This window comes from Vitis vinifera, chromosome 18 (genome assembly GCF_030704535.1).
Source record: "Vitis vinifera cultivar Pinot Noir 40024 chromosome 18, ASM3070453v1".
NCBI classification, from domain to species: domain Eukaryota; kingdom Viridiplantae; phylum Streptophyta; class Magnoliopsida; order Vitales; family Vitaceae; genus Vitis; species Vitis vinifera.
The window spans coordinates 32676888-32690329 of NC_081822.1; the positions used below are offsets into that span (position 1 = coordinate 32676888).

A 13442-nucleotide genomic window follows, 5' to 3' on the forward strand; every position below is an offset into this window, starting at 1 on the left:
CATCAAGGTCCTGTCGTTTTAGAAGGCAAAGTTGTTAGGAATCACCAATACAACTTAAATGTACGTAATATGCTTTTTGTGAATTTGGACTGAGTACTATAATATTGTTGAGATGGAATTTATGTTAACCTACGTAATCTATTTCTACTTAATAAATAAGTTGTTTTTTATTCAACCTCTATGACAAATTTTTGACCCAAATCGACCATTTTATTAATCATGTTGATTAAATTTGTTATAACTATAACTTAATCCATATTTTGATCATTTAAAATTTGATTTTGAATAAATAAGTTAATTAAATCATAATTATGTCAAATTAGAAAGTTAATACTTATATAAGACTTAACTTGATCAAATTATCAAATTGGATCTTATTATTAAATGAATTTAATGAGTAAAATTAATTATGTGATATTTAGGTTTATATTTTTAATCTGACCTATTTAATCAAGTGTCTGACAAGACGCAAACACAACCCATTAATATGAATTGTCACCCCGGTTAATCTCCAATAATCTAAATTAATAAATTTGATGTTCTTATGTTTCGATATTGATTGAATCAATGAATTCTTTATGATTCTGTAACTTTTTTGATGTAATGAGTGTATAAGTAGGAAAACATTTATAAATTCATCAATCAATGCTACGTAAATGAGAAAATTAAGAAAAAAAAAAATTAAAGGTTTAAGAAATGTTGGATAAATAACAGACAAACAAAGAATGATATTATAGCAGGTCAAATTATCAATTTAGAGTAATTTTGAACTTTCATGCTATGGAAATGGCCCCAGAAGAAGAAAAGTTTGGATTTTGAGGTGATTATCTTATTTCTTGTGGGTGGGCATGGCAGGGAAATAAGGGGTTGTGGGGTTGGGGGGGGGGGCTCTTATGCTCTGCAATATGTGGGATATATAAATTGGGAATTACCTCATGATTAAAATGACATTACTTATAAAAATCAGAGTTTTCTTTCTTGCTTTTTACTACCACAAGACTAAGCTTGGAACTTGATGGAAAAAAAATCACCTAAATTCAGGATCAGGGGTATCTGGAAATCTTCCTGTCATCAATATATGGTCCACTATTCTTCCAAGTCCATGTCTAAGAACTGATCGATAACCAGCTCTGAATCCATCTCCATATACTGAAGTATCCGATTCAATCATGTATTTCAAGAACTCGCCAAACTTCCTCTCAAACTTAGATCTCGTGCCCTGTCTTGATGGAGATGGAAGTGTCATGGATGATGAGGTTGATGCAATATCACTGCCATATCTCGACATGAGCTCGGTGTTCAACCACATGTAAGCTAGCACCTGACAGATACCTCCTTCAGCATGCTGAGTAAGAGATCGGCGGCCTTGAAGCTGCAGCCATACACGCATCATCAGGTGAGCTAGGATTGCCCCAGTCAGCAACCTAGGAAGGCCATGTAAAATGCGAAATGTGGTTAATTTGAAACCAGGTACCCCTTTGTAGGGCTCCTTGATCATGTCTACGAGAGTACTGCTCTTTTCTCTCCCTGTGGATTCACTTGGTGACTGTCTCTCAACCAAGAGTAATGGAACTTGCTGCCCCACTACGATATTTAAGCTTTCACAGAACCTTTGCACATTAAGATACAGGGGCTGGTATTCATGAGTGTCCATGATTGCATGGTCTAGATGATAAAATAAACTGAGCAAAAGTATAACCAGAACAGAGAAACAATTCCACACTTTATTTGTACCGAGACAACCAATAAATAGGCAATACAATCAACTGGCTTGACAAAGCCATAACAACAAAGGCATAAAAATAGGACCATGAAACCATGTTTCAATAAATCTACTACCACCATCACCAAAAATCAGGAGATAATAAAGAGACTCAATAAACAATTTCCTATAGACAGGGCAACATAACAGATATAAGACTCAACATAAAACAATTTATTAAAGACTTGGTCAAATGACCCATTGCACGAAGATATTTTATCACCAGACACTCCAGGCAGAGCTTGCGTCCATCTTTAAGAGTTGTATATCTTGTGTCCCATGGCTCCTTTCGCTCACAGCTAAAGCAGGAAGGAGTTCCATCATGCTTATGAGAAGGACAGTACTTCTGGACCCAGAAAGGATGTTCCCTATCTTCCATAAGACAAGCAGGGTTTGCCCAAAAGAAATGCCCACAAACATCGCATTTTTGGCGACACTTTTCCTTGTAGCAAGATTTATGATAAGGTGACTCTCCAGAGAGAAAGAATTCATAGTCAGAGATTGGGTGCTTACAAGCATGGCATCTAAAACATTCTGGATGCCAAACTTTGCCTATGCACTTCAGATATCGCCTCAGAATAATCTCGGTACCGCAACCAGCACAGATCTTGAACCCGGTCAAAACAGGGAATGGAATGGCTTGATAGATACTTTCATTTCCAAAAGGAGGTGGATAAGTATAAATAAGGTCTTCCTGTATGGATCTGGAAAGTTGTTCATTTTCCTCTGACTGAGACTCATTATCCATTAATTCACTTCTCCATTTAAGTTTGCTCTTCCTGGATAGCAAAGAACCGACATTAATATATTCTATAACATGGCTGGAGAGCTTCATGAAAACTTCTTTGTGATGATGTTGTTGAAAGAGCCTGATAGCATTTTTCAGACTCAGTTTCTCAGCTTCTCGTATTTCATTCACTCCAAACGTAATTAACAGATGTTTTCCTCTAGTGGTTATAATTATTCTACTTCCAGGACCAAACTGAGGATTCTTTCCAGCTAAGAATTCTAACTGCTCTAAATTAGCCACATCATCCAAAACAATAAGAACCCTTCTGGAGCGGAGCCTTGCTTTCATAGAAGAGAACCCTGTGCTGGAACTGGACGCACCTAATAGCTGGTAAAAAAGCTTCCTATACAAATAAGGTAAGCCATATTTTTCCGAATCTTCTCTAACATTTTCAAGAAAACAGCAACCATCAAATTGGCCAGAGAAGTGATCAAAAACAGCTCTGGCAAGGGTCGTCTTCCCTATTCCCCCCATGCCCCAGATTCCTATAGTGAGAACATCTTTCCCATTTATGGCCAGCTCGGTGTCCTTTGAGGATCTGCAAATCATGCTATTCGAAATAAGTCCAACGATTTCCTTGATAAGCATGGACTCAGGCCTGCCACATTTGAAGTGCATGCAAACACGTGGTAATTAATTAATCAGGACTAGCCATAAAGGAACAACTAATAAAAATAGTACTTAGTATAACAATATATAGATGTTTTCATTGCAGCTATACGTATAAACACATTAAGAGCCGGTTTGGGAGTGAAGCTAGCACTTTTTTATGCTTAAAAGCGATTCTAGTAAATGCAAATTTTACATTTAGGAAGATTAAGGTAATAGAAAAACTAATCCTCCAGTAGTTTTAAAAGTCGATAATCATAAGGAAAATGCTTTGTCCATTCAAAGGTAATTACACGAGATTATGACTTCCATTTGCGAATAATCCTCTTGAACCCTTTTGAAAAGGTAATTAGAAAATTTCCCTCTCATAAAATGGGGAAAAAAAGGGAAGAAGCCTTTAGATCAAATATACACAAGTATCTTAAAAATGAAAGCCACATGACTTTGTATGTCGATCAACTAACCAAATGCTTGTTGTAAAGCAAATCATGAATCTGTTTCATGATAATTTTAATAAGCACTTCTAACATTTTTAGCACTTAAAAATTTTACTGAAAAGTTGTTTTTAACTGTTACAAAAACTATAAATGTTTTTTAAAATTATTATCGAACAAGCTCAATATAGGCTTGTTTTTAGCCTTACAAAGGATTCTATTATATATAAGAGAAACAATTTTATTTATAACTAATATGAGACAAATAGGAATGTAAAAAGGCTTTTTAAGAATTTATTTATAGAAACAATAGTTAATAAAAATTATTATCTTTGTTCATATTGCCATTGATAATGCAATAATAAATCAAAGAGCATAGTAATATCAAATAGAAATTCAAAAACATATACGATAAAAGTGAGAAATTTTGTAGAACTTTGACTGACTTAATGGTTCCAAAAGTAAAATCCAAAAGAGAATATTGAAAGGGAATCCTGACCCACCTTTGTTTCTCTAGCTATAATTATAAATAAATGTTTGAATTCCCCCATTTTAGGAAGTAAAGTTGCTCAATAGCTTCTCAACAAATTCAGAAAAATTCAGTACCCCACCAAAATATTTCACAGATTACATTAGTTCTTCTTACCTTTAATTCCTCCATGAATTAATTATCAAAAGTAATCTCCCAACAAACAATATTTCAAAAGAAAAAAACCCCAAGGTTGAGAAGATTTAGCTTTAGCATTACTGAGTATAGAAAGGTTACCTATGCCTGGAATCCCAGCCGGATAAACTGGCAACTTCAGTGAGAGCCTCCTTCCAAATCTGCACTCTCACCATCTCCTTCAACTTCTGTTCATGTTTAGCAAAGGCTTTTGCGAAACTCCCTTTCTGTCGTCGTACATCAGAAGGATCCACCTGGTAGAAGATGGGTAAAACTGTTTGTCCCATGGTGTTTTTGCAGTCGAGGATCTTCACAAGCTCCTCCAAGCACCATGTGGAAGAAGCATAGTTTTTAGAGAGAACAACAATGGAAAACATGGACTTTTCAATTGCTGTAACAAGTGCTGGCGATATTTTCTCGCCTTTGGCAACTCCGTCGGCGTCCATGAAAGTCTTGATTCCATAATTGTGCAGTGCTTCATAGAGGTGGGCAGTGAAGCCATTGCGGGTGTCTTTTCCCCTAAAATTCAAGAAAACATCGTAGCTCCGCTGACAAGAAGAAGATGCAACAACGATGGCCGGATCGTGTACAGAGACTAGAGACATGTCGTAGCTCTTTGCAAATCAGCCAGCTTTGAAGGGTACAATTGATTTTAATAATTCCAAGGAGGCAATTATAAGGAACAACCATGAGAGATGTTGAAAGAGTCGTCTCGGAGTTACTGAAGGAGTCATTTTTACTTTTTAGAAGCTTTTAGCCAATGTTTTGGTCCAAAAAGAAAAGTAGACCGGTGGATACATGAGGGAAAGTCCTGGCCCTGAGATCCATTTCAAAGGAAACCCGTAGAAGCATAGACCCGACAGGAGTATAAGCCCCAGCTAATAGGAATGAAAATGGGATGGGTTCGTACGAGTATCTGCCTTGCTAATAGGAAGGATTTTAGATAAATTATAAACGGGTTCAAATGGGTATAGAGAGTTCCTAAAATCCAGGACGAATTGGGAGCGGATTCGGATATAACTTGGTCACATGTCAAGTTATATATAATTTTTTAAATAAAAATTATTTTAGTTGATTTTATTTTCATCATTTTTCAACTTTTTTTCAACATAAAAAAAAGTTTACTTTTCATAAGAATAAATTATAAATGTTAAATTTTTTTATTTATAAATTATATTTATTTTTAATAAAAAATAAAATTTTAAATTTCAAAATAAAAAATTTTGATAAAAATAAAAAATAAATAAATGGATCAAGAAGGGATGAGTATGAGAATTTTTTATACCTATCGGTTTAATATTTGGTTTTAGGCAAATATGGAAATAAATATAAATAAAAAGGACAAACTTAAAATGGGGGTGGTTCGTCCCATACCCACTCCATTGTCATTATCAAGGATCAAGAAAATTATTTTTAACAATTAAAAGTTAGGAGTCAAAAAATAAAATAAAATAAAATAAATGTGGGTTATTGACATAAGGTGTGAAATAATAAAATGGTCTATCTATTACATCAAATAATATTTTTTTTTATAAGTACCAAAAGTGTGTCTCGTAGTTTATACTCTAATCTCATTTATTTTTGCCCTATTTATTTGTACCCCTTTTCAATTAAAAAAAAAAAACCATTCTAAAAATTTGTTATTCAAAACTGCTTTTGAAAATGATTAGAAAGAGGAATTATAACTTTTCTATTGTTCAAGAGCTTCATAGATTATTAATGGGAGTTTAAGAAAGATGAAAAGCATAAAAAAATCTTTTATATAAATCAAGTCTCATTTATTTTGTAAGAAGGAAAAATAAATTAGTTAAAAAAGGCTTTTAAAGATTTTAATTATTGGGTAGTAGAGAAATAATGAATGAAAAAAGAGAGTATGTTATAGTTTATTTGATTATTATAGTTTTTAAAATTGGGTCATGTTTGATAATTGTTTTAAAAAATAATTATAAAAAATAATTTTTAAGAATAATTTTTTTAAATTAATTTATGGTATTTTGTAGAACAAAAGTTTATTCAAGAACCTCAAATACTTTTAATTTGTTTTTAATATTCTTAAATATGTTTTAAAAATAATTTTTATATGTAATATATATTTTTTTAATCATATGTATATATATATATATATATATATATATATATATAATTATTTTTTTGAAACACCCATTGCAAAACAAGTGAAAATAACCGGAAAAAAATGGTCTTTGAAAACATTATATATTCTATTTAAAAATAATAATAAAAGAATTAAAATATTTGTTATTATTATCAAACGTATATTTTTAGTTTTTGGTTCTAGAGACAAAAAATTATTTCAAAAATAATTGTTAAATAGTGCCTAGGTTTTTTTCATGTTTCCTTTTATTTAACAAAAATACGTGGAATCACTTCTACTTATTTTTTTAAAACTTCACTATTGCACTTTGTTTCTAAACATTATTTTCAGAGAACAATAGCCAAATAATACTATATTTAAAATAAAATAAAAAAATCACATGCCTAAACATGCTAAAGAATCCAAACATCCAATTGAGATATCTACAAAATTTTAGCATTAACATTAATCTTTATTTGATTTAAAATCCATTTTCATAGTAAAAGAGTTTGTAAGCATTGTTACATACAATAGGGAAACCACCTGATTATAAATAGGATGACCTTTAAAATTTCAAACCAATTGTTAAACTCATTACTAAATAAGTAAATATAACATATTAAATCGTTGATTTGAAATATATTTTTTTAATGAGAAAATTTTAAAAAGTTAAAAGAAAATTATAACTTATTTTATACTAAGGTATGAATTATAAAAAATTTGAGAAGGCTTTAATAATTTATTTGGGTCCTATTTGAAAAATGTTTTTAAAAATAATTTTGAAAAATAATTTTTGATAATAATTTTTAAAAATTATTTTCTTATGTCTTGTAAAGCAAAAGTTTATTTTGGAAACTTGAACATTTTTTAACTTATTTTTAATATTTTTTAAATATGTTTTAAAAATAATTTTTATATTTAATACTTTATTTTAAATTATTCTATATATTTATATAATTATTTTTTTAAATAGTCCTTAGAAATAATTTTCAAAATTATTTGTAGAAGCTAAAGGACTCATTTTTAGAAGCTTTAGCCAATGTTTTGGTCCAAAAAGAAAAGTAGACCGGTGGAAACATGAGGGAAAGTCCTGGCCCTGAGATCCATTTCTAAGGAAACCCTGTAGAAGCATAGACCCGACCGGAGTCTAGGCCCCAACTAATAGGAATGGGAATTGGAAGGGTTCTTCCAAGTATCTGCGTCGCTCCTATCTGCCTCGCTCTGCCAGGAAGGATTTGAGATTAAATATAAACGGGTTCAAATGGGTTTAGAGAGTTCCTAAAAACCTGAGACGAATCGGGAGCGAATTCGGATATAACTTGGTCACATGTCCAGTTATATATAATTTTAAATAAAAATTATTTTAGTTGATTTTTTTTTCATCATTTTTCAACTTTTTTTTAACATAAATAAAAGATTACTTTTCATAAAAATATATTATAAATATTATAATATTTTTTATTTACAAATTATATTTATTTTTAATAAAAATAAAATTTTAAATTTTAAAATAAAAAAATTGAAAAAAAAATAATAAATGGATTGAAAAGGGATGAGTATGAAAATTTTTTATACCTAACCGTTCAATTTAATATTTATTTTTAGATAAAAATAAAAATAGATATAAATAAAAGGGACAAAGTTGAAATTGGTGATTCATCCCAAACCCATTTTATTATCATGGAGTAAATTACTTCTTAACAATTAAAAATTAGAAGTCAAAAATTAAAATAAAATAAAAGTGGGTTATTGACATAAGGTGTGATATAATATAATGCTCTATTTATTACACCAAAAAGTACCTTTTTCGATTAATATCAAAAGTGGGTCTCATAATTTATACTTTAATCCTATTTGTACCCTTTTTCAATGTTTTAAATCTCATTATTTAATGATTCAAATTTGAATTTCAATAGACTCCCATACCTTAACATTAATAAAATAAAATATTATAACTGATGAAGTTATTAATTAATTAAAACTTTTAAATTCTAATGGGTGTTTATGTATTTAAAAGTCGTACATATAAAATAGGAAGTTAGAATCTCATAGTATTTGAAAAATGGATAGGTTAAGAGTTTCTTAACTTATTTTTATAAAAGTTACAAGAATATAAATTTTCATGTCCAATATGCCTTTTTAAATAAATTTTATATGTTAAAAACACTTTTTAAAATATCTATTGACATATTTTTAATAACATATAGCCTTGATTACTATTAAAGTAATTATGCCCAAATCAATTATGCCACTTTTTGACAATTATTTCAAGAATTATTTTCTATTTTTTGGAATAAAAAAAAATAAGAAAACACATTTGATAATCAAAAAAAAAATTTCTATTTTCTATTCTTTAAAATAGAAAAAAAAGTATCTTTAAATAATATCTTTTAATTATTTTTCATAGTTTTACTTATTTTCTTAAAACTGTTTTAAAAAATAATTATACAAACATATAAAATGATTAAAATAAAACATTAGTGTGGACCCCGCATTTCGACTCATGTGCTTCCACTCGATGGCGAAAACATGCTAAACTCATCGAGTGAGAAACGTAATCCAAGGTAACCTGACAAAGGTGATCTAACCAATATTCAAACTAATACCAATCTTTGAGTACTCTCAAATGGAGACTAAAAAAAGGGAGTATCGAATCCGAACTGTGACTATAGAGGTTTTGAAGGCCCTCAGATGCACCCACGTGTAGGGAGGGAGTCCTAGTCGAAGGATGTATGCTCATCCTACAAGGTTAAGGTGGCCCTAAAATGATATGATGGACTTTAAAAAATCCCTAGCAGAAACGATCGTACCCTCCGGTGGTACGCAACCCTCTGCACGCCTCCAAAAAGACGGGGTGCTTCCATGCAAGGTGGTCATCACCTCCACACATGCACTACCTCGCATCCCAGGGGGCTCCTATGGTGAAAGCTCTCCTAATGGCTGGCGTATCTCGCAACTCGGATCACTCATCGACGATCTAAGGTGCATAGTGAGTGGTGTGGGTGCATCCGAAAATCCTATGAAACTAAAAGAAGACACACTGGCCATACAAATATCCTGAAATCTAGCTCTAGGTTATACAAGTCTTCAAAGTTCGGACTTCAATCAACATCAATATGTCGACCACCTTCAGAATGCTCCCAAACATAGATATAGCCCATCGCTAGACCCTATTCCTAATCACTAGCTCAGTCGAAGAGCAAACAAAGCAGCAAGTCTGATATCAAATACGAGACCAAGGAAAACAATGTCGACCAAGACTAGTGATTCGGAAATAAGAGGATAGGTGTGTGTCCCACATAGATAAGCAACTCATGCAATCACACGAAATGAGAGAAGTCATGCAACAGACAATCATGCAAAATAGGTATATATCATCCAAATCTACACACAAGCTAATCGAGAAGAATATCTGGCAATGATAGCATGCTCCATGATAATCAAGATAATATACACCCAAGAGAATCAATCATGTTAAGATGAACGAGATAAGCAACAAAAATAATGTACATGCCAAGATGAGTAGAGTGATCATACAACAAGGAGAGTCAATATGTGAGGATAATCAGAAGGATCAATCAATATAATCAACATGTCAATGCCTCAAACAAATACAATAATCAAGCATGCATTAAGGATAATGATATCAAGAGCTCTCAATGTGCAATCAACAGTAAAGAAAACACATGCACAAAGAGAGGTGGGTACCCACTGATCAACTAATCAAATGCCACATTTGCCCCATCTTAAGTTCAAGCTTGACCCTCTAGTGATCCCCAATGGAGTCGCCATTTTATGGACCCCGCATTTCGACTCATGCGCCTCCACTCGATGGCGAGCTCGATTTTTATTTGAAAAATGATTTAATTGGTCGAAAAAAATTGACTTGGAGTCGCCACTTATTTTTATTTTATTTTTAAAGGGTAAACAAAATAAGAAAGAAAAACCCTAAGTGTGACTCCTTATTTCGGAAAATGTGATATATAAAAAACCGGATCGGGTTTGGGGGTCAGGTTACTTATTGGGAATATACAGTAAAGACTGTAGCACCCCTCTAAGCCCCTAAAATGGGTCTCTACTAATAAAATGAAGCAATCATGACAATTGATTAATCGAACATGAACACTAAATGAATATCACTCAAAACAGAATAACTAAATGAATAGGAAAAGCAAAGAACATACCTGAGTGATGAACATAGTTATTTCATGGGAAGCCTAAGTTAGTGAACCAACACAGAATAATCATGTGCATATTATAGAATAGCATAAATCAATTACGCATGACAATCAAATCAACCAACCAATCAATCAATCAATCAATCATAAAATCACGTATGTGGGGCCCCCACCAAAGCCCGATCTATCTTACACGAATTAATCTCACAAATTCCATTATTATGGAATTATGAAAATTGCATTCATGCTTATGTGAAATCAATAGAAACAATAGATTATTTGAGAACCATGATGAAATTAAAACCATTCAAGTGAAAACTAGATTTTTGAAACTTGTTTGAAAATTGGAGTCCCGAAGATTATTTGATAATTGGAGTCTTGGAAATTAAATTTAAGAATTGGAATTTTGGAAATTAAATTTGGAAATCAAAATTTTGAAGAATTGTTTAAAGGTGGAATTTTAAAATAAATAAATAAAATAATGATGATTAAATAAATTGATGTGAAAATTAGAATTTCGGAAATTGGAATTTAAATTTAGAAATCGGAATTTTGAAGAGTTATTTAAAGATTGAATTTTAAAAATAAACAAATAAATAAATGATAATGATTAGATGAATTGATATGAAGATTTGAATTTCGGAAACTGAAATTTAAATTTAGAAATCGAAATTTTGAAGCGTCACTTAAAAATTTTGGTAAAAAAAAAAACGACCCAGGTGACAATGCAAAGGACAACTTCTTCTCTTTCTTTAGCCTTTCTACCTCAAGCTTCAGATTATCACCAAGATTAAGAAGAAACCCCTGTACCGTGGCAATTATTAGAAATGCTGCAATTAGAAATCTCTTCATTCTAAACGGAGGAATAGATTAGATGGTGCCAAGAACGAGGCCAAGAAAGTAAAGCGAAGTGATGAATGACCCAAAGTTGGATCCGACAATCAAAATGCCTACTACAGCAAAAAAAAACAATACCAAAAACCATGCAGACTGAACTGAAAGATCACCCGTAGCAATAGGTAAATAAGGTTTATTTACCTTGTCAATATCGATGTCATAGATCTAATTGATGCCCACTATATAACCATTTTTCACATATAAAAGCAACAAGACCAGAAAATGCCTTGAGCAACAATGGTCACTTTATCGGATTCGGGTTCTCAATCAATGCCCGTGCTACCAAAGCAGTGGACCCTAGTGCTGTTCCGCGAATCGTATGGGGTCTTAAGAATCTCCAGCATGCGTCTTTGAACACTGAAAATTTGTTCAGTTGTGGATCAGATCCAGCAGCTCCAACTTGAGTGCAAGCCTGCCTTTCTCCTGCAAAATATCCACAAAAAAAAAAAAAAAAAACCAACCCAAGAGACCCTCACAGCTTCCTCAAAGCTCCTTCCTTTCTTTCTTCAGCTACTCCCGTCCTCTCCATCATCTCCCATCTCACCCACTCCCCTAAAAAAAACCATATTTTTTTTCTTTGCTCCTTGGGGCCCCCACCAACTGGGGTTTACAATTAGATACAAAGATTATTTTTAAAATATTAAAAATATGTTGAAAACATTTTGAATTTTTAAACAGATTTTTGTTATATAAAACATCGAAGAATAATTTTACAAAAACTATTCTAAAAAATGTTAATCAAACTGCTTTTGAAAACGGTTAGAAAAGGGACTTATAGCTTTTCTATCCTTCAAGAGTTTCATAAATTATTAATGGGAGTTTAAGAAAGAGGAAAAGCATAAGAAGATCTTTTATATAAATCAAGTCTCATTTATTTTGTAATAAGGAAAAATCAATAAGTTAAAATAAAGCTTTTAAAGATTTTAATTATTGGGTAACAAAGAAATAATTAACGAAAAAAGAGATTATATTATAGTTTATTTGATTATTATAGTTTTTAAAATTAGGTCATATTTGATAATTGTTTTAAAAAACAGTTATAAAAACTAATTTTTGAGAATAATTTTTTAAAATTAATATATGGTATTTTGTAGAACAAAAGTCTACCCAAATACTTTTAACTTGTTTTTAATGTTCTTAAATATGTTTTTAAAATAACTTTTATATCTAGTATTTTATTTTTAATTATATATAATTATTTTTTTTGAAACACTAGTTGAAAAACAAGTAAAAATAACTAAAAAATAAAATTTAAAAATGGTCCTTTTGAAAACATTATATTTTCCATTTTTAAGAATAAAAAACATAAAATAATTTTTTTTTAATTAGCAAACGTACTTTTTATTTTTTATTTCTAGAGAACAAAAATTTATTTCGAAAATAATTGTCAAATAATGCCTAGGTTTTTTTCATGTTTGCTTTTGTTTTAAAAAATACATTGAACAACTTCTAGTTATTTTTTAAAAACTTCACTATTGCACTTTGTTTCTAAACATTATTTTCAGAAAAAAAAATAGTCAAATAATACTATAATTAAAAAAAAAAAAATCACATGCCTAAACGTACTAAAGAATCCAAACATCCAATTGAGATATCTACAAAATTTTAGCATTAACAGTATTAATCTTTATTTGATTTAAAATCCATTTTCATAGTAAAAGAGTTTGTAAGTATTGTTACATACAATGGAGAAACCACTGATTATAAATAGGATGACTTTTTAAATTTCAAACCAATTGTTAAATTCATTACTAAATATAACATATTAAATCTTTGATTTGAAATATATTTTTTTAATGAGAAAATTTTAAAAAGTTAAAAGAAAATTATAACTTATTTTATACTAAGGTATGAATTATAAAAAATTTGAGAAGGCTTTAAAATTAATTTTTTAAGAATAGTTTTTTAATTTATTTGGGCTCTATTTGGAAATTATTTTCAAAAATAATTTTGAAAAATAATTTTTGAGAATAGTTTTTAAAAATTATTTTCTTATGTTTTGTAAAACAAAAGTTT

The 13442-nt window shown here is 30.6% G+C and overlaps 1 protein-coding gene across 1 annotated transcript; it reads right to left on the minus strand.

Annotated features, from left to right (window-relative positions):
- Positions 1-900: 900 nt before the first annotated feature.
- LOC104877338 (protein DA1-related 1) lies at positions 901-4992 on the minus strand. The gene is made up of 3 exons (XM_059735016.1): positions 4362-4992; positions 1961-3150; positions 901-1665 (listed from the first exon to the last, which is right to left on the minus strand). The coding sequence occupies exons 1-3, from the start codon at positions 4862-4864 to the stop codon at positions 1028-1030; spliced, it is 2331 nt and encodes a 776-aa protein (XP_059590999.1). The 5' UTR covers positions 4865-4992; the 3' UTR covers positions 901-1027.
- Between the last annotated feature and the right edge of the window lie 8450 nt (positions 4993-13442).